The sequence below is a fragment of the Ischnura elegans genome, chromosome 12 (genome assembly GCF_921293095.1).
Source record: "Ischnura elegans chromosome 12, ioIscEleg1.1, whole genome shotgun sequence".
Taxonomy (NCBI): Eukaryota; Metazoa; Arthropoda; class Insecta; order Odonata; family Coenagrionidae; genus Ischnura; species Ischnura elegans.
In genome coordinates, this window is record NC_060257.1 from 16,721,157 (window position 1) to 16,743,301 (window position 22,145).

General features: G+C 36.3%; 1 protein-coding gene across 1 annotated transcript in view; it reads right to left on the reverse strand.

Annotated features, from left to right (window-relative positions):
• Positions 1-1,681: 1,681 nt before the first annotated feature.
• Positions 1,682-22,145, reverse strand: part of LOC124169557 — a 166,730-nt gene continuing 146,266 nt past the window's right edge. Inside the window, exons 5-7 of the mRNA XM_046548197.1 lie at positions 11,598-11,913; positions 8,763-8,991; positions 1,682-7,489 (exon numbers count right to left, since the gene is read on the reverse strand). Of these exons, the coding sequence (XP_046404153.1) occupies positions 7,370-7,489; positions 8,763-8,991; positions 11,598-11,913 (665 nt within the window). The 3' untranslated portion in view covers positions 1,682-7,369. The remainder of the gene's footprint in view (positions 7,490-8,762; positions 8,992-11,597; positions 11,914-22,145) is intronic.

Sequence of the window (22,145 nt, forward strand, 5' to 3'; positions counted from 1 at the left end):
CAAGATCCTTGGAATTTAATTATAATCGCTTCAAGCAGATGAACTGCATTTGGATTGATCATTCCTAACAGTCCTATACTTACTCCACGGGAAAGATATGTCTTTATCAATTGAGAGGACAAAGCCTCGGAGGAAAAAAATTATTATAAAACTATTGCCTAGTTTTGATTCATGATAACTGCATCTACTTAAAGTTAAATTTAAAATACCAAAATGCTGTAAAATGCATATCCAGGAATCTCACTTTTCAAAAATTTTCTCTGAACCCCATTACTTTGGGGGAGGGCGGGGAGGGGGGGAGGAAAGGCCCCTCATCCCCCGCCAAAGTATATTCCTAGTTATGCCACTGCGTTGGATCTCTTTTCTTCTCCATTGATTTGAATTGACATGCTAGGAGTGGAAGGTATCTATTGGTTTTCATGTGAATACATTTATTTTGCTTAAATTCACATTTCACGAGTTACAACAGAAGTGACTTAGCATGTTGGTCATTGCTCCACCAGCAAAATATCAAGACCATATTAATATGCAATGTATTTATGATGATATATATTTGGGCTAATGGAGGGATCTATAATGAAAAGCATTTGTGCCTAAGAAGGTAACATAGGTGTCAATTACTGAAAAGTTTCTGTTGATAGGTAAGCTATGAAATGCAATTCAATATTTTTGTGTCTACAGTCGATGACTGCATTGGTTAACAGTGACCCTGTATCATAGAAGGTGAAAGCTATTATCAATCAAATAGCTCAAATAAAGTGTCTGATAAAAATACAGTGACTGGCAATCAAACCTTATGTTACGGTGTAGAGAGAGAATGCATTATAAAAAAAGCACATTCATGCAATCCAAGAAGTCATGTTGGCATTCAGCAATGGAAAGTTTATTTTAGTTTTCTAAGAGATTGGGGCAGATTACGGTTGTTGTTTTTGGGGGCTGTTCACGACTTTCCTCAGTGCCAGTGATGTCCGATACCTTTCAGTGATAAAGCATCTGAGGTCTGAATGTGTAGACAAGTGGCTTTTAGATATGCTCCAATATCATTTGTTGATCTGGTGAAATGAAAACTTGCATTGGGGAGCCACCTAAGAAAAAACGATCTCTCAACTTTTTCTTAGCCCAATGCCTTGCCCATTAATCCAACCTTAATGAAAAATGTCTTTTTTACACCTTATAATTTTTAAACTTCGATCTTTCCTTACACCTTATAATTTTTAAACTTCGGAAAACTAGGAAAATGCCATATTTTTTCCATTAACAAACAATTATCTCAAGTTGACACTGTATTGATGACTAAAAATTGTTCATATTAATTCGAATTTAAACTACCTAATTACGTACAACCTAAAATGCACAAATGCACGTTACTGATGAAGCTTAACAAGAATACCAGATGAAAACAAGAGTGGCACAGACATTGGGCTAATATCAGTTTTTTAGAGGAAACATCTAGGTAATATACTCACATCTCGATTTACTATTCATGTATATTATTTAGTGCCCCTCAGATATCATCCCTACTCTTCCATCTCAGAGAAAATAGAATGTAATAACATGCAATTCGGCTTTGTTTGGACATGAAAACTTAAAAATTTTTATTTGCTGTTTAAAAAAATATCAAAGTGAATTAATTCACCAGAATTTGAATGATTTAAATAAATAATATTATATTTTACATCTGCACTACCATTTATTCATACCAACTTCTCAGATAATAGAATACACAAATCAATTAAATAAACAAATCCCTTGATTATTCTATAATAAAAACCATTAAAAACATTTCACCATTGGTCTGATGCAGAGGAGCTGAATAAATAATTTAGGCAGTGAAACTCCATGCCATTTTTTATGCATAATTTCATTTCATGTTCACACTGTTACAGACTATATAACGTCACATATTGAGTTTCTTTCACAGAACAGATTTAATATTTAAACAATATGTCTAAATATTAAACATATCAATCTTGAACAAAATACGTTTCCTTTAATACGATAATGCTAATGGTACTAACTACTTGCACAGCCTCAGTAAACCATCACTTATAGTCTTGCACCTCTTTTCTCTCACTTCCAGCTCAGCCATTCTCATTCAACAAACCACGGGTAAATAAATCGATGACTGCATCAGGTTGAACATCAAAGGTGGGTCAAAGTTTGGTTACAAATATTTTCATAACACTCCAAAAAGTGTAGATATATCCCCCCATAATTTTTTTTCAATTTGCCTCCTCTCATCTTTACCATGCAGGGTGATAAACCTAAATGGCGATGCATCATTATTACTCTTGCACTCATTAAAAATTGAAAATTACCCTAGTGCATGATCCAATGAAAGCAAAGCATTCATCATATCCATAGGTATTTTTTTGTCTTTTTGATATTAGCTCAATGATACTGGAAAAATCAATTAAAAATTTTGACTTACTCCTTTAGTACCATATGTAGGTAAATCATATGATCACTAACATTGAGTATAAAATCACTGAAAACAGTTAAGTTTCATTTTCTTGCATGAATAACTATTGCCTATGGAAAAAGGGAGGGTACTCATATGACGTTTGATGATGAATAATGGCCTTCAGTTAGACATGCAACCAAACCTGATTCAAATTGTTTGCATGTTTACCATATTAAACTCATAGTAACCTCATGGAAAAAAGTTTGCCAATGTTGGTCACCAGCTAAGAAAGCATATAAAGATGGGATGAGGCGATGAAGTGGACAGCAATACTGGATAACCTATTTTTCTCTGTTCATGAAACATTTATCATTGTTTTATAGTGCATGGCACCTCTTAGAGAGCCAAGCAAAAAACAAAGAATCCACAGCAACTATTCCCCATCTCAGCACAGTTATGTTACCACATGTTTCCTTGATACTCCGTTAGTATACTCACACACTTGTTTTCTCATATGATAAGCGACTGACTTGGCGATTTAAATAAAATGTATCCATATATCCCACAGGAAAAAAAACAGCTATACTTGTAAACTTGTATGGATTGTTTCCACATGTTGTATTTGCTGTTTTATTTCCAATGGGGGATAGCACAGATATAAATGCATTGAATACAGGAAATATGAGGGATTCATTGGATAATACACACCATTTTTCAATCATTGCTTATATCTCATTACCATTTGATATAAAAAAATTATGAATTAAAACTGCACAATGATCAGCAAATTATCACACCAGTATGAAAAATAGACTTAAACAAAGACAGGAAGTATTACAAGTTCGCAAAAATTATTACGGTTGAAAAAAGTGAAAATGTATTTAACTTTCTCACTCCAATTCACCGTAGCTCATATGCCATATTTTGCCGCTAAGTACTTTTATATTCAAGCATTAGGTACAGCCCAAACTTTATCCCCTAGGTTCAGTTAATTTTATATATTACATTTTTTCAAATGCGTTCTCTTCCATTGCTTTTGGATGGCTTTGAAGAGACTCTATAACTCCTTTTAAGAAGTTCAGAATCATGTGGACCCACTGCAATTTGAACCCCAGTTGTCTTTTTGAATATTTTGTCACCATCTTTATTATGACTTGCCTCTCCTGTCTTATTGAATATTTAAATAAATAAAACAACCTGCTTACAAAATACTAATATTAAACAACACTTGAAGTACGGGATAATTATGCCACATATTGCCAAGTGCATAGTACAGTCATAGGGCAACTTTACAGATACATTTTTTGCACATTTCATGAGTTGAAGCATAAACCAATTAAGTTAAAGTTTATGGAGAGTAAAAACTTATACCCATAGAAAATAAAAAATGCAAACACATTTTTTATGGTACATAATATTGCAAAAGTTTCCTTCAAAATTTGAAAGACCCGTCAACAGGGTAGGAAGGCATTAATTGCAACTTAATTCCATCAAAATGCCAAATGTTCATGATTAACTTTTTTTTGGCTACTTGTGCAAGAAGTAATGGTAAAATTATTTCACTAGAAGAATACACCAAAGTCGATTTTTATAATCCCTTGCAAATTATGTCTTGAGTTTTAGTTAACATATTTTGCTGTCACACAACATATTATTCCCATGAAAAAAATTTGGACATTCTGTAGCAGAGATTTATAACTCCAGGAATTAAAAAAAGCCCTATCAGTGCTTATATAATGATTAAGTGATGGTATTCATATTTCTTTCTAATTTGAGTGATAGTAAAACATGGATTACTGTTAAAAGAGACTGAAATGAGTTACTGTTCAACAGAAAATTTTTAGCTGCCATACATAGGATTTCTCAACTGATCATTAACTAAATACATGAAGAGTGTAAGCCATTTAAAAATAATAACTGAGCAGAGAACTGATATATCAATATGAATTGTGAGTACAGAGGCAAATATTTCAGTCTTTTTACACTCACTGGTATCAGCAAGTATACAGGGTTCATGATTTGTGTTACAATACTGCTCATTAATATGCAAGTAATACATCAATATATCATCTTTTGTACAACCATGAACAGAAAGCTAAGTCCAGCACATTAACCGACACTAAATTTATTTCACAATTCATACACCTGTGAAACACATAATAAAAACTCCAGTTAACCCTTTAGCTGTGGCAAAATTGTCTTTTTGCTCTCAATATGAAAAAGAAAGCATGTTTGCTGAATGTAGTATATACTTATGTACGTAATAAGTTTTTTTTATGAGGAGTGTCTCAGGTAACAAATCTCAGAATACATTTTAACTTTGCAGACCTAACATTCTTCATCAGAGGATCATGTTTCTTTCCACGTATGGGTTTAAAAAAAAAAGTAGTTTAAACAAAGAGGATCTTTATACATTTAGAACTCAAATTATACATTTCCAAAAGCACTCAATTTGCAGCCCAGTTGTTAAGGAGCTCAATATGCAAGTGGTAGGCCCTAGTATGAGAATCAAGTGGATAAAAAATACAGGTTATAACTGACAGTACCCTCATGACTGTATCAAAGTCAAAGGGGCCTTTCATATCATTACTAATTTTAACTCTGGTAGAGTAAAGTAGGTAAGAGTGGACATTCCATGTCTTCGGGTGCATCCTCAATATGTATTTACATCTTGTTCATAACCGTAGAGGAGTATTAAATTTCTCATGAAATTTGGTTGAGATTCTAGTTTTTTGATAAAATGTTGGCAACCCCAGTTACTACAATACTTCATCCAGCACAGGGCTATAAATCCAGTATGATAGGAGCAGCGAAGAAAGTTTCTCATTTTTTGCTAGGAATTAGCTGTGTCAAGTAACGGAAGAAGTATGTGAAGGTGATAACTATTGAAAGAGGTGTGTTAATCTATAGTGACAAATCATAGCCACTGGATCTTACTGGGAGCCAGGAGTAACAGTACCACACCAGTTATGCAAACATTTATGTAGCTCAGCCCAGTAAGTACATGGCTATCAAGCTTACTAGTAAATATTTGTGCTGGTTTTATTCCCTAATGTGATGGAAAGCTACCATGCTGTAAAGTACACTTTGAAAGAAGTGTACCTTCCAGCATGATATTTTTCAGCAGCATGTACTTTATACTGGATCAAGTTTATCATGATGCAGAAACTTAGGGGAAGATGATTTTGATAGAAATAATTATAGAAAACACAATAATTTAGCATTAAAATTTATTTTAATCTTTAGATTTCATCTAAACTTGAGTCAAATTCTTTGATTTTTGTTGTAGTGAATAGTGTCAATGGCACTACTCGAGCAACGTAATGTGTAATAAAGTGCTGATGTAACATATTTGATAATGTCATTGCTGCAATATGTAACCACCACAAATGATTTGCAGAATAGGTGAAAAATGTGATATTGGACTTTGTGGGAGAAGCTAACTCCTCTTTCAAATTACCCTATATAGGAGTACCCTATTCCATCACGATAGAGATTTTTCCCATTATGACATCTCTATGAAAAAATGGCTATTTGAATGGAGTAATATTTGCACTTTTTCTTAACAGTGACCTCTAGTAAATAAAAATACATTATATGTATTACCACAGCTAAAGGATTATCTATAAATCATTGTAATCAATTCCTGTGAAAACTTTAGGACAATGCTTTCCCACATTATGAAAAGAAATTTCATGTGCTTCAGTCAAATCTATAAAAGTTTAGAAGATAAGAAATGTACCAATGTGTATAAATCCACCCTGTACTTCTTTTGGCAGTTGAAAATTAAATGCGGATGCCTGCAAAAATGGCACGTCCATAAAAATATTCCAATTGCAAAAATAAATTGCTAGCACTACAAAAACCACCCATGCCAATTCAATTGTGTGAACAAAGGAGTATTTAAAAATAAGCACATTATTATACTTTGCATCTCTTTCTTAAAAAATATATGAAAACGTCAACTACTACAGTAAACTACTACAGCTGTAAATATACCAAATCATAAAATTTATGTTCAATAAATCAACTTCATTCATGAAAAATTATTAGTCTCAGGATACAATTAACATAAATCACACCCTGCTAAACTCTTATCTTCTTGTCAATTTCTGAAAATCTTATTATCACTTTTCAGTTTACAATAACAAGTAACAATATTTATATTGTCTATTCCATTTGAAATATGCTATAATAGGCCGAGCAACTTCATAATCACTTACTCCACAAAATATTTTTTTGTTTAACAATTGGAGTCCATCTCAGAAGCAGTCATTGACTCCAAAACAAACTGTTACCATTCTCCTCCTGAAAACTATACGGTGTGCCTGTGGGTTCCGGACGGAGGACGCAATGGACACCGTTGGGAAATAAGATCACTGGTTCTCCGTCAGAAATCTCAAGGTGTAGAGTTCCATTAGTTTTCTGAACATACACTCATTTTCAGACGATTCGAACAAGGATTTTGGCCAGCAAGAATGTTGGCCGCAGCCGTGCATGTTACATTGATGTCGGACATGCTACATTATGTCTAGAGAGCCTAGTTCCTTATTCCCTTGCGATGGGAAGAAAAAAGTTCTGAGACTTTTATGAAAGTAAGAAATATCGAATGAGCAACAGATACTTTCTACCCAGGAGTGTGAGTTATTCTTTTTTTAACTGTATATAATCGTAATGACACTGCTTCAGAACAATTTTTTTTCCTACACATGGCCTAAGATATTAATTCACCACTATAGCACTTGGGACATAGGAAAGGAGGTTATTTTTCGCATGATACAGAAACATGAAGACACAGAGAGACAGGTATACATAGAAGAAGTAGTATTGTGCGTACTTTTGAAGTTGGAGACCGTCAGGCTTGAGCACTTTGGAATATAACTTTTGAAGTCCCAACTGGAAGCACCTGGATTCACCCTTGCTTTCCCGATTCTCAACTTTGCCAATTACTTCCTCAGCATATAATCAAAACACCACAGCTATAGTAATTCCAAGTATGGCTGCCACTGAGAGTATGCACACGAGGGACACAACTACCCAGCATAAACAGCGTCGCTGCTGAATTGTCATACCAGAGTCGTCAGCCTGCAATACAGGATAAAAATAAGGAGATAAAGACTCTTATGGCTTAAGATAGCCTGCATAAGTGTGAAATTTTTTCAAATGAAAGAGTATTAGGTTAGTATTACAATGCTATCAATTTTTACAAGCTAAATTCAATGCCGCTTGAAAGAATACAATAATTATAAAAAGGTATATTTTTTAACTGTCATGATTGGTCAGCTTAAGGTTGGATGGCGATATTTGGTGGAACTTGTTCGCAGGAAACATAATGAAACATACAAAAGTGTATTTCATTATGTTTCCTGTCATGATTGGATTGAAAAATATGATATTAGAAAATAAATGAAAATATTTGTGCTAAACTCGACTAAAGAGTCTGTAATAAAAACAGGCCGATGAAACTCCACTTCTGACCTGAGCACGCTGGCAGAAGTGCCTGCGAAACTGCTGAAATCAGGCATGAAATAATGTGCTAGAAACCATTAGAGCATCTACTATTAAATGCAGAAGCCTTCAAAAGAATCATAAAGTGATGTTTATCATACCAAGAATGAGGAAGGACAGGACTTGAAAAGGGTATGTGTGGTAAGTGAAGGATTCAAAAAGGGTCAGGGAAGATGAAATACCCGTTACAAAGGAACAACATAAAAAATTTCTCATATCTTATCAGACCGATTGATGATTGGAATAGACTTCCAGCAGAACTGTTTCAGTCCTTTCCTAGCAGCAAAAAATTTTTAAGAATAGGTGCAAAAATTTATCTCAGAAAACTTAGTTCAATGTTACTTTTAAAATTTCAATTTAACTGACCTTGTTTTATTATTATGATGTATTTTCATCACATACCATTTTCATTACATTTAAAATATTACCACTTGGCAAATATATAGCCAACTTGTAAAAATTTGTACAGTATAATAATATAATATGGCATAATGTAACATGATATGGAGACAGCTGCTGTGAAGTGGTTAAAATTTGAAAAATGACTGTTTTATGCAGTAGTGCAGCGAGAGGGGTGGTTTTGGGGGATAAAAATCCCCAGAACTCAGAGAAATTTTAAAATTTAATCCCTTTTACTTAATTAGATAAATATTACTTATAGAATAGTGTAAGGATCAATAAAATATCCCTCAGAAAGCTGTCAAACTCAACATTTTGAACCATTTATCTTTTCTGAGGGAGGGCACCCGCACCTCCAATATTCCATACCCCCCCAGTATTTGTTGCTCCTAAAACCCCCCCTAAACTTAATAACTAGCTGCATGCTTGGTTTTATGAACCTGCCCCATACCTGTGATCCAAGGTCTGAGAAAGCAGACTCGGCATCGGAGTCACTGCCGTAGGTGAGGGCAGAGGGTGATTGGGGCAGACCGTGTTGCTGCTGTTGTTGTTGCAGAAGTTGTGGGCCCGAGGAGTGGTGCTGGCAGCCTCCGTCATCATGACCCCACAACCACGAGGGCTTCATCTCAGCTATGCTATTCTGGAGGTCAACTATTACGTCATGAAGCTCTGCAATCTCCCTGGAAAATTAAAAAGTTTGCATGCAACACAGGGCTAGTGGGTCTATGCACTAATCATGGTCTTAATGCCTCATTATGCACTGTGAAGATTTTAGGTACTTTTACTTTCCGTTTGTAAGTGATCCTAATTGAATGATACAGGAATAAAGCGGTATGTACACTAGGGCGGATCGGAAAAATCGATTTTTTCAAATCCATCTGGCCCAATGAAAAAAAGTTGTGGGACCGATCTAAAAATATTTCATCACTTCTCTAAAAGTTGGTAACATCGATTTGTTTAACCCCGACGAGGTGCCTAATAAGGGACAAGTCGTCACACTAAGCTTCCTTTATTACCTTCTACCATCTTCCGATTTATATTATCAAAGATAAATGACCTCCTAGCAGTATACGCAGGATGCATTTTGCTGTATTGGAGGCGTGGGAGGGGTAGAAGCGAGCGGGGAGGGGAGGGGATTGGCCTGCGACTCTTGTATCCGCGATGCTGCGTGGGCATTGGAATATTTTCTTCGCGGGCGCGGACTCAAATTAGGCATTTTGTGGCTAAACGGTGGCAGATACGTCAAAATGCATGAAATTTTTGCTTTAAAAGGACAGTAACACGGCAAAATCTACAGGAAATGACCATAAAATACTATACTTTTCGAATTTCAACCTTCCCCCCTAAATTGCATTTGAGCGAGGGTCAGGGGCTCACCTAGAGGTCTCAAATTTTTCAGGCCTTATTTTTGATCGGTCCCACAACTTTTTTTCATTGGGCCAGATGGATTTGAAAAAAATCGATTTTTCCGATCCGCCCTAATGTACACATGCAGTGAAGGGAAAATGAAATAAACTCCTAAAACAGTGTTCCGGTGGAATCAAATGGGAATACGACAGGGAGGCAAAGGAAAATATGAATACATGGAAACAGAAAAAAATGGCTGAGAGAGGATTACATGAAGAACTGTGGCAGAATCGGGAGGCATGTAGATTGTGAATCAGAAAATGTAGAACACCATAAAATAATATTATGTATATTTATCAGTAAACTACCAGCAAAGATAAGCAAAAAATAATTTTGAAAGGAAAAACATTTTGTTCGGACTGGAGTTAGAAGTAATTTGTTGTTTTGGGCGTAACTTCAAGGAATCGACTTGACACGATGAAACGGATAAAAATTTATAATTCCATATAAAAATGCTGTATGACCTAAGTTCCCATGTGGAATGTCATCATCTGGGATATCCTGTGTCTGCAATGCAAATGTACCAGATGATGATGTGGCACATCAATGCATCAATGCAATGGTCATACAGCATTGAATCTATGTGCATTTACAAATTTTTTTTTTTGCATTTCATTAGGGGATTAGAAACCTGGGTACTTTGAGCTAAGTGGTCCACCTCGTCTTTCTAACTACCTTGGTTCTCCTTTGTCAATATATTTTAGTGGGGTTAAGTGGACAAAGTGGATTGTGCAAGGACTAGAATGTCACAAAATATACAAAATTAGCATGTTAATGCAAACTGTACCAAAGTAAAAAGGCTAGAACTAGAATTTTGATCGCTAGGACATTAATCATATGTATTGATTAAGTCATTAACCATTGAATAGCCAATGGCACACATTTATGTAGTCACCAAATAGTAAACACTAAAAGCAAAAGTTACAGATAGGAAAAGTCACACACTTGAGTGCAAATAATATCTGCACCAACACTAGAATCACTTCACTATCTAACATTAGGGTAGTTAGCCCCCAAAGCCCATCCCTCCCTAAATGTTTTACCCTATCTCTGGTAACTAGCCTGGGGTAGGGATAGAAAGGCATCATGTGATCATATCTTTGAGTGATAGAGATGGTGCGTTGAAGGAATACTGTCTGTCTTCTGCAGTTGGTTGACTTTCGTGTTCTCGAGGGCAAGTCTGTTTGCCAAGAGCACGTCAAGCACTTCGATGGTTATTTTATTATTCTCTTAAGGCAATCTAATAGTAGCAGTAACTAATCCTTGATGATGAAATAACCACGATGAACACCATTAAATTTGACATTATCATATGTCTCTCCCATGGAAATAGTTGGAAACTGAAGTTATGCTCCCCAAAACCCCCCCAGAAATTTATTTCCCCTACCCCTATCAACATCTAAATAAATCTCTGCGAGCCACCTCCAGGGTGTTTGGCAGGGGTGTTTAATCACCAGCATGCATGCAGGTATTTTCCCATTGAAAAAATTGTAAAATACTTTTGAAGTACCTCTGATGACACTTATTTTGCATTATACTTACTAGATTACTTTTTTTTCGTTAGAATCGTTTTCTTCATGATTGTAACTATCCATAACATGCCAAAGCAGGTAATATTTTTTAAAGATCTTCTAGTTTCCATACGAAAGTATTGTGTATTTTAAAAGGTATTCAAAATACTATTTTGCAGTTTATTTTTTCAATTAATCAAGTCAATGGTATTTTGTATTTTGCATTTCAAATATATTTTGGAGCAATATATCGTGTATTTCAAATACTCCTCGGCCTGTATTTTTTTCCAGTCCTGGATATAAAAGCTCCATATGATCATATATTCAGAGTGAAACAGATGGTGTGACGTCGAGGGAAGAATACTGACTTCTGCAGTTGGTTGACTTCGGCGTTCTCGAGGGCAAGTCTGTCGGCCAAAGGCACGTCGAGCACTTCGGGCTGCTGGTGTGGGTGGTGCTGGTGGTTGAAGTGGTGGTGGTGGTGGTGATGGTGGTGGTGGTGGAAGAGGCCGGAGCGGCCCCCGCCGCCCCCGGACGATCCCCCGCCCCCGACGCCCGCCCCACCCCCTCCCACCCCCGCCCCACACGTCACGAACTCGTGCAGGCCCGTGTTGATAAAGCCCACGGGTGCCGTGTGCAGGGCGAACAGCCGCTGAAGGCCCAGGGTCCGGCGCATCTCCACCTCTGCAACACAGAGAGAAGCGAAGAAAGCAATGATTTTAAAGGCCTGTTTACGCGGTACATTAACACGTACGGGTTAATGTCTAAATGTATGAACGCGAGAATGAACGCCAAAATGCACCGTGCAACCACCCAACTTGTGCGAATGCATGCACAGAAAATAGAACCTGTTCTAATTTGGTTCATGCATTCGTGCATGTTCCGTTCCGGTCCACAAAAATCATTCATGCAAACAGACATTAACTCGTACGTGTTAATGTATCTTGTAAACAGGCCTTAAGATTTATACAGTACATTCGGCTCATTGATGATGAAATGAACGATTATGATTGAAGCATTCTACCGGAGGTCAAAGAAATTTTCAGGGATGATAAAAGTGATCGCTCGACCGCAGTGGCGCAGCGAGGGGGGGTTTTGGGGGATAAACCCACAGCTCAGTGAAATGTTTACGTTTAATCCATTTTACCTAATTAGATTGATATTGCTAATAGAATAGCGTAAGGATTAATAAAATATCCCTCAGCAAGCAGTAAAACTCACCTTTTGAACCATTTACATTATAATTCCGCAATTTGCTAATCTCGCACCTACTGCTTATCCTGGTGGGTATTCCATACCCCCACACACCCGGTATTAGCTGCACTTAACCCCCCTCCCCCACCCTTAATTCCTAGCTGCGCTCCTGCTCGACCGATCATTTTCTGAATCACAAGCTCATTCCCAACGTCTTTTTTTCCATCTCTTTTTTCCGTCAATTTGCGTATTTACAACTGTTGTTCACTGAAAAGCTTAGCGTGGCGTTGCAATCGCTGTGTGCAGCCATGCTTCTGATTGACCGAAAGACGGTGCCAGCGATGGTTTCAGCGACGGAAAAAAGGGACGCGCCGAGTGATGGATAAAGGGATGGGTTTTCCATCCCTCTATAGTCTGTTCACTTTATGTCTGCGGGTGAGCTTTCGCGAGAGCCCGGACACTCTCGGATGGCTTCGCTGATAGGAGAGGGGTTGTACCGAGAGAGAGGAGGAGCGAACAAAACGTTGCCAAATGTACATAGCCGCCCTATTTTGTCGCTGAAAACGTGTGAGTCATAGGTGGCCATAGGTATTTTGGCCTTGGCGGCGCCGAGATAATTTACCTGCTCATTTGGAAGGCATTGGGGATAATCCTTTTACAGAAGCCCATGGCATTGCCAGCTACCGCGCTGAATGAGGCACCGTTGGTGGAAGACATACTTGGTCACATACAAGGAGAACGCGTGAGGTTTGGCAACACTGCTTGGAGCAGATTCACAGTGTTCACTCGGCGGAGGTGTGAGAGCGACTCACTGAGGCCACGCCTACTGTTTGCTGATTGGAATAGGCAATGTCACATGTCGAGGAACTTTCCCTCCCCTCATCTCCACTTGCTTTGGCCACACCAGCTCACCCGCAAAGATAAAATGAACAGAGTATAATTGCTTACCCTTCCACGCATTGACACTCATACTAGGGAAAACGATCACGATTTATCCTACTTTACCTGCAAACAACATTACACAAACGTACATCAGGTTGCATAAAACGGTTGTTTGCTAATAATTCATATATTGGATCACGGAATTCTTCACTGCTGATATCGACGACTTTACAAGGGCGTACCCAGGATCAAAACTAGGGGGGGGGGGGGGGCACAAGCCATGGTTGTTCAAGTTTTAGATTTAAGCATGGGAAAGGTTAATGAAATCAACATTTTAAGGAAACTGTAACAGCTCTTTATTAGTTTTTTAAATTATTTGCGAGAAAAAAATATTATTTTCCTCAAAGACATTTGCGATTTTTGCTTCTAGGGGGAGCAGCTGCCCCCTACTGCCCCTCGCTGGGTACGCCGATGGACTTTTAATGAAGCATTTCTATTAAAAGTAATATAATTCCATATGCAACATATCAGTGGTATTGTTTATAGAAATTCAAGTCTTCCATCATTACCACCTCACGTGACATGAATATGTCAGTGTCTATGCTTGTCGTCAACTGGCATGCTGAATCGAAATTTAATGTTTCTTATTGCATTCGCCTCAACCTCATCCCTCGTATTTATGCTTATGATATTTATTTATAGTTTAATAATTTTTATCATGAGTGTTGTAATGCCGCTGTCATTGAGACTTCAATTCGACAAATGGAAGTAATAGGTAGTCTTCATAATGGTTATACGCTAATCAAAAAGTTTGCTTCACTTTTAACTATTATATAAAAATCACGAAACTATGATCAAGATATATTCTTCGGAATTTTTGATTGATTAGTGGATTGATTTTTAACTATTGCCATTCCTAGGTAAAATACTCTCCCTTATAAGACCTACATCGGTTTTACCGAATTACATTCCGAATAAAGAATAATTACAAAAAAGTAACGCATTCACCAAACAATTTTACCAAGGGATTATCCGGAAAATATTTCTTGAATACTGATTGTCGAGATAGATTGCGAATATATGAAAGCAATGAATTCAGCATGCCAATAAAATGAAGGAAATATATTTTATTATTACCTTTTCCTACCAAAGTAAGTGGAATTTCCATGAAATTCTTTTAGTTTGAGCTGAATTGGTACGCTTAGATTTTATTTTTCTAATTTCATAGATACTAATAGTTTGATTGAAATGTCATATAAAAGTTATAACGTTAGTTTTCGTATATGTTACCTTATTTTAAGCATCATGATGGAGACGTACAGTAAAAATCATCTCTTAACGCAGAAGTTATTAAGTCAATTTTGTTACTGTTCTACGCAAGAAAAAATAAATTTTATCACTTCGATGACTTTATCAGAGAATAATCTAATCCACATGTAGCACTGCCTCGTATAATCAATAACTTTTCATAAAACAGAAATACTCGTATCATTTCCGGTTTTGTAACACTACGTTAAATGCTATTGCATTACTTGCATGCATTTGTTTAGGGTTTCAAATTTAAAAAAATCTTATGTTTCACCTCTTTTCACACAAGCAAGCAAGTCAAGTTAGATAGTGTTCCAAATAAAAGGAAAGTAAATTGAATAATTCGCTGTTATTATCAGAGAAAAGGAGATACGTAGATACACTGAGTGCTGTCTCGCATAATTAATAAAAATTTCATAAAACTTAATTACTTCGTACCTATTTTTTTACCACGTCTACTTTTGTAACACTTCATTTTATGCTAAAATATTGCAAGCGTATATAAGCTTATAACTAATGTTATTTTTAAAGAAAAAATAAGTAACTCACTTATCTCTCATCTGTTTACACAGAAGCAAGAAGGAAGTGCTAGTCAGAGCAAAACGATGAAGATCTCGACACAGAAAATGTTATCTGAAGTCCCATCTTCCAGCGAACCGAGTTGAAGTGCACAAGTTACACGTTTCAAATGTCCTCATCGATCGATGTTGAGTGTGCCACGTGCTGTGTGCATAAAATCGGCTTCCCAAGAATTTCTTTTTCCCGTCTCTTCTCTCAAAAACAAATTCGCGAGAATCAAGATCAAAAATTTCACCAGAGTAAACTCGTTACAAAAAACAAAACTCTGTAAACTTCGGGACGTGAATCGAAGCACACTTATTACGTATTTCAACCAGAAATTGTAAGTAGGACCAAAAGAGTCAATTACTATGCATCTTATGCTCCCGTAAAACAACATTCAGATTTCCTCTACTAACGTAATTTACAGTGAGTACTAAGTAGAATGACTAAGAGAAGGGCGCTATTAGCAGAAATTACCCATGCTTCTTTGCTTTTATATTTTGATAAATATATTCTACATTTAACAAATATTAAAAATGATACATTTTCATGGAAAAAAGATGTATTGACTTTTCAACTCTTGTATATTGACGAAATGTTGTGCATATGTCCGACAAAAAGATTTTGCTGATATTGCCGATGTTTTAATTTTTCTCTACTTACTTCATTTAAAGTGGTTACCACGGAGAATAACTGGGGGAAGGGCGCTATTGGCAGATGTTACCGATATTTTTTATTTTGGTATTCAAACCAAATTTATAAGAATAAAAATATTAAATGTTAAATATTTTATGAGTACAAAAAAGTATTGAGTTATCAAAGTTTGCATATTGACGCATGTTTGTACATTTTTCCGATACTTACTTCATTGAAAGTGGTTACTATAGAGAATGACTGAGAAAACGACGTTTTTTTAGCGAAAATAACCCGTGTTTTTTGTTTGAATATTTTCATCAAATGTTTTCCAAATTTAATAAATAATAACGGTGAAACATTTTTATGGAAAATAAAGAATCAAGTTTTCAACTTCTGTGTAATGATGCATTCTTGTGCATTGTCCGATAAAAAGATTTTCCAGATATTACCAATGTTTTATTTTTTCTACTTACTTCATTTAATGTGGTTACTATGGATATTGACTGAGAGAAATGAGCTATTAGCAAATATTACCGATGTGATTTGTTCAGATATATATTATAAAATGTTTTTTCAATGTACTAATTTAAACAATTTTACGGGAAAAAGAACTATTAAGTTTTCAAAGTTTGTGAATTGACGCATGTTTTTACATTTGTTCGATAGAAAGATTTGGCTCTCACGCCCTCAGTGACTAAACACTTCGTCTGATTACAATAGGTGAAGGTAGAGCTCACCACGGCATAAAAAACGGGTGCATGTATATCACACCTTCACGGTAATGGGGCCAGTTCTTTTCCCTGGGCCAACTCGCACTGAGAGAAATCATGTGAAAAGAATCCGAAAACTTCATCCGTGTTTTGAACCCGAGACCCTTCGGCTAGCTGACCAACGCTTACCACTAGGCCACAACTGTTGCTAATTATTAAGCCAGAACTAAAAAAATTGAATAACAACCGTATCCAGTCTGGTGTATAAAACTTCGTAAAGTAATTTAATACGGTAAAGTGTAATCACTGGCAAAATTACATGATATCAAGGAAATGGAATTGCGCTTGAAGAATCTGAATAAACAGAATTTACAGTGTTGAAACTAATCAAGTTGACTACTTTAAATACCTTTAAACAATCATTTTTGACGCTTGCAATGTGCTAAGGTGCAAAATTGCACTCATATTTCATTCCTAATTATGTTTTCTTTTTTTTTTAATTTTTGGCGACTCTTTTGCATAAATAATAGGTAGCTCGAGTACATTATTTGACTTCAGTCGATGTCTACCTCAACCTCTGTGTTAAAAAAATTGTAAAGTCAGCAATGCACACTAAGTTATGAAAATAGCTGCAGCATATGTTTTTCGATTACTTGCTTCTCTCATTTCTTAATTTACATTAATTATATATTATTTGTACATTTGTTAAAAGCAATACATTAAATTATCTATTTTAGTTTCCTTATTCACCGAGGTTTTCGGGCATATGGGATGATGATTCACACACACACACACACACATATATATATATATATAGTTCACATGACGTCAGTACCTTATGCACCCTCTTAATTAAATTTCTCGAGACAACGGGCTCCGCTAATAAAAAAGTACACGATTCATTATCCTCACAAGCTTTCCTACGAGCTCATAGTAGCTTACGTGTGCCCGGTGGCTCACTAATAATTCATACCACTCGCGGAAGTATCAAGAAAATGTAATTCATCCTTGCATTTGGTCCAAAGGAGCGGAAACATTTAATGAGGCTGCACTCCTACTCTAGAAATAAAAAAAATCGTCTGTCTTGTGTTTTCGTTGCAGTGGGACAGATCGCGTAATGCATTCGAGGATAGAGAGAACGGTAATTATCGGAATGGAGGCTGAAAGAATTTTCCGCTCAGAAAATTTCCCTAACGAGCAGAGAATACCATTTTTATTTCGCTCCAGATGTTTTATTTTTTAAAAAATTATTACCCTCAAAAAGATATCGGATACTTTGTACTTATACGTATACGATGCATACAATTTATCATGAATTTTAAAATTCAATGTTCGAGTATTGAAAACTGAAATATAAGTAAAGAAAGGGTAAAAGGTAGGGTCGGAATACGACAAGGGTGTATCTATCATCTATCTACAAAAATATATGAAGGAGGATGTCTGTTTGTCTGTCCGCTATCTGTTTCCATGCGGCAGAACGGATTGCGATCAAAGTTAGTGCGTGGATGCATTTTATACTCCTTAACCCCGAAGTGCTACTTTCGGTTGCGTTCAATGTGTCCTTATCCCATTACCGTTTTTTAAGTCACATCATACAACTTCTGCTATTGGGAATCCTGCCGGATAGGTACACCTATCGACACGCTCAAAGATAAAAAAAAAAGAAATCCTATGTTGATAAAATCTTCTCCGGACTCCCACCGGGTTAATTTTTCCATTTTTGCGAACGTTTCAAGCCCTGACTCGGGGCTCATCCTCAGTGCTAAATGTTATTTTATCTGTTTTACAAACAGATAAACCATAAGCTACGTGGGTAAACTCTTCTGCGGATTCCCACCGGGTTAATGTTTTCATAATTGCGAACGTTTCAAGCTCCGACTCGGGGCTCATCCTCAGTGCTAAATGTTGTTTTATCTGTTCTACAAACATTATGGCCATTATGAAAAAAATAACCCGGCGGGAATCCCGGGAAGAGTTTACTCACATTATTCGCCGGGAAAGCATCAAATCATATTTAAAAAATCCTGTGTGATCATAAAATCCAAGCACCAAGTTTCCCACTTCTCTGGGTACTACCCTTCTCGAGCAATTCCGGGTGGCCTGTTAGTTTGATATACAGCAATAAGACCAAGAGTTGTAGACCATAAAGTCTTAGCCTTATATCTCCAAAAAACCTACCCTCCGAAATTGAAAAATTATCGACTAAGCTACCCTCCCACACCCCGAAATAAGTCTAAATATGTTTTAGAGCAGTTATTCTCTCACCTACGCATTGTAATATGGCGGACTGATGGATATAAATCAGTTTCATCATTTTTAAGAAAAATCTTAGCAAATTTCACATGTGATGTTTAAAAATGATTTACAAAGGTTTTTATTTAAAACCAAGCAATTTAACCAAGTCACGCCTCAAATCATGAATCAGTTTCATCAGTTTTTATTTTACTGGCAAGCCAGGAAGTTAATTACATCATATAACTATATTAAATATCATCGGAACAGGAAAAATTAAGTTTTTAAGTGGCTAATTTTATGTAAAACCTAATTATAGTTCTGATAGCATTTAAGCTTACAGCACATGAGATGCTCACATGGAATCCTAAGTCATACTATTCTATCTCCACTGTTAACCACTCTTTGAATATTTCAGTTGAACACGGTCACTACTCCAGCATTTTAATTACTCTTATATTCTGCTCACATACTTATCCCGTTGTACTTGCGGAGGCAATCAACTGTGATGAAGTTTACTACCACGATTTCACAGAATTCTGGCACATTCGTTCAAGGGAGAAAAAGAAAATCATTTATTGGATTGTTCTCGACAAATGACTCAGGTCCATCGAAGCGATTTGGCATGACGTGGCAGAATTTTGAGGACGTGGACGTGAACGGATGGGTTTCCGCTGGGTAGGAAGCCGTTAATCTTGTATGCTTCTCCTAGATACAACGTATAGTTGGTATGAATTAGGTTGGAAAGATCAATATACCCGGAATAGACAGAGGAATTTGGGCAAGAGAATCAAACGTGAATGCGATAATTATAATCAAGAGACAAAAATTGCTCCAATGGAAGTAAAAAGTGGTAGATAATTCAGATTTAGGAATAGCTTCATAATTATAGTCAACCTTTAATTTGTGACAAATTCTATCAAAAAAAAACAAAAACAGGTTATGAAATATATACTTATGAAGAAAAATATAACGAGAAATAAATTGCTCCAATGAAGGAAAAAAGACGACGGTAGTGGAGTCTTTGGAAAAGCTTTACAGTTAACGTAAAATTTTGATTGATGACTGATTTTATTACAAGAAAAGCGAATCGGTTTTAGAATATGTATCAAGAGTCATGAATTGCTCCAACGATTCAAAGTGGACAGATTCAGATCGAAAAAAGTTCATTTCCTCTACATCTATACTGTTTTTTTCTTACTTTTGACTTCTGCCTCGTGAAAAGCAATATTTGTTGCTCTATATTTAAGTGCTCTCCGCTATTGGAAACTATTTACCGAAATCCCTGGCCTCGACGGAGTGGGTATGTAACCGTACCTTCACATAAATTCTGGTAATCTAGAAAATGGCATGAAGTTCCGAAACCTCAGTCTGGTTTGTTAATTAGCGACAGCCTTTTATAAAATAATTATGCTTAAATAGTCCTTTACTTAATGAGTAAACATTTGGATGATTAATCCCTATAACTGCCATAAATACGTCTCTCGTCTCGTTTCAACGTTAGCTGGGAGTCGTTAAAAAGCTCTGAGCATGATTTGAAATAAGCCCTTTTCATTTGAAAATATAAAATGACTGCTGGACAGCATACAAAGCCAATAAGTTAATGGATGCGTTGATGAAATCAATTTAATTTCTTACAGTCAATTTAAGATGATTGAAGGCTTGGATAACCGCTTAATCACGCGAAGCATAAATTTTTAAATCAAATATTTTGGAGGAATATCTTTTCAATTTCAAACATTCCATCGCAGCCATTTTAGTCGTCTCCTCCGCTATTCCAACCAACCCCTCTTCCAGTCCATTTACTTCGCATTCCGCACCCACTTATTTTTTTCCAACCCTCGCCGCAATTCGCTGCTCATTTGTTCGGGTGTTTGTCGGAGGAGGGGAGAGAGATCTAACCCAGCGTCATCACCAAGGGCGAAAAAGAAGAGAATTAATTTACGACGCTTCTATTTCGAGAGCGGAGAGCTAGATTTATAGATATAGTGGAGACGGTTGACGGGGGGAGTGGGAACTATTAGGAGTGTCGCACGTGCTGCGATGACGTCATTCGGCACTAGGGCGCGGGTCTATTGTTCGCGGTCGGGTCCATCAATGAAACTCCTCGGTGAAGAGGCCATTCATGTCCCACGCAATACGGCTCCCATACATGCTTCCACTCTCTCCCGGATGCGTGTTTACAGCAGAGCAGTAATAGCAGAAATTGACAACATCTGCTGACTCATGCTCTGACGTTTCACTCCTGTTCTCACGGCCTTACTTCGTGACCCATAACTTCTTTATAAGTAAAAGTATCACCTTAAAAATTTCGGAGCGCAAAGAGTGGACGCTTTTCAACATTTATTTGTATTGAAACATATTTTTTACATTTATTCTAAAATGATTTTTCGGGTAAAAATCTACACTCATCCCAAATTTTACCTGTATCTTAGGTATGGCAAATTTGCCTCGAAGAAAATGTCGAGACAAATGTGTCGTAGCCGCAAACAGACAAACTTAGTCTATCTATAAACGGAAATAAAAATTACAATTTTTAAGGTAAAATTTACAAATGTAAAAATACAACTGAAAATTTTACCCTTTAAACTGCCTTTTTAAAGTAAATGAAAAAAGTGTTATTTTCAATTTCCGTGTTGCATAGTTTAAAGTTATCAGTTATCAGCTATTATAAATGCCTCAATAATTTCTTCAAGGTGGTTTTTCACACCTAATTTACACATAAATATTGCCTATTGTATTTACGGAAGACTTTCACTCGACGGGTCTGTTTTCATAAAGCATTAATTATTTAAAACTTAAAATATCATCTTGAAATTTTCTTAGTAGGTACATAGAATAGACCCTTTCTAGCATTTTCTCGAATTTCAAGTAAAAAAGAAAGTTAAACAATGGCAACTTGCAGGGCTCAATTTACGGATATTAAAATTAAACTGAAAATTTTAAATTCTTTATAAAGATGACTTTAAATTAACGTAAACAGCGTGATGTTTGTAATTTCCATATCAGTTTCACACAGTTAAGCCTTAAGTAATACGTTGTCAGTTGTGAAAATTTTATCAAACTAAATATTTCCACCCAGGCAATATTTTCATGCCGAAGAAACAGACAATTATATGAAAGGCCCTACTTACCCTAAAAATTTCAAAGGCATTTGAATGAGGTGCATTCTAGAAGTAATTCATTAAAAATCCATCCCAAAATGGAGTGGGGTCACAATTGCTATCGTTGAAAATTCAGCTTCTTCTCCTGCGGTGTATTATTACTAGGCTTCGCTTTGTCGACGGAAATATAACACCATAAAAGGCTAATTTATATGAAAAAATTAACTAATAAATGCAATTAGGATTGACAAAAAATTCAGCTTCACAGCTTAGGGACGTTCATAGAAAG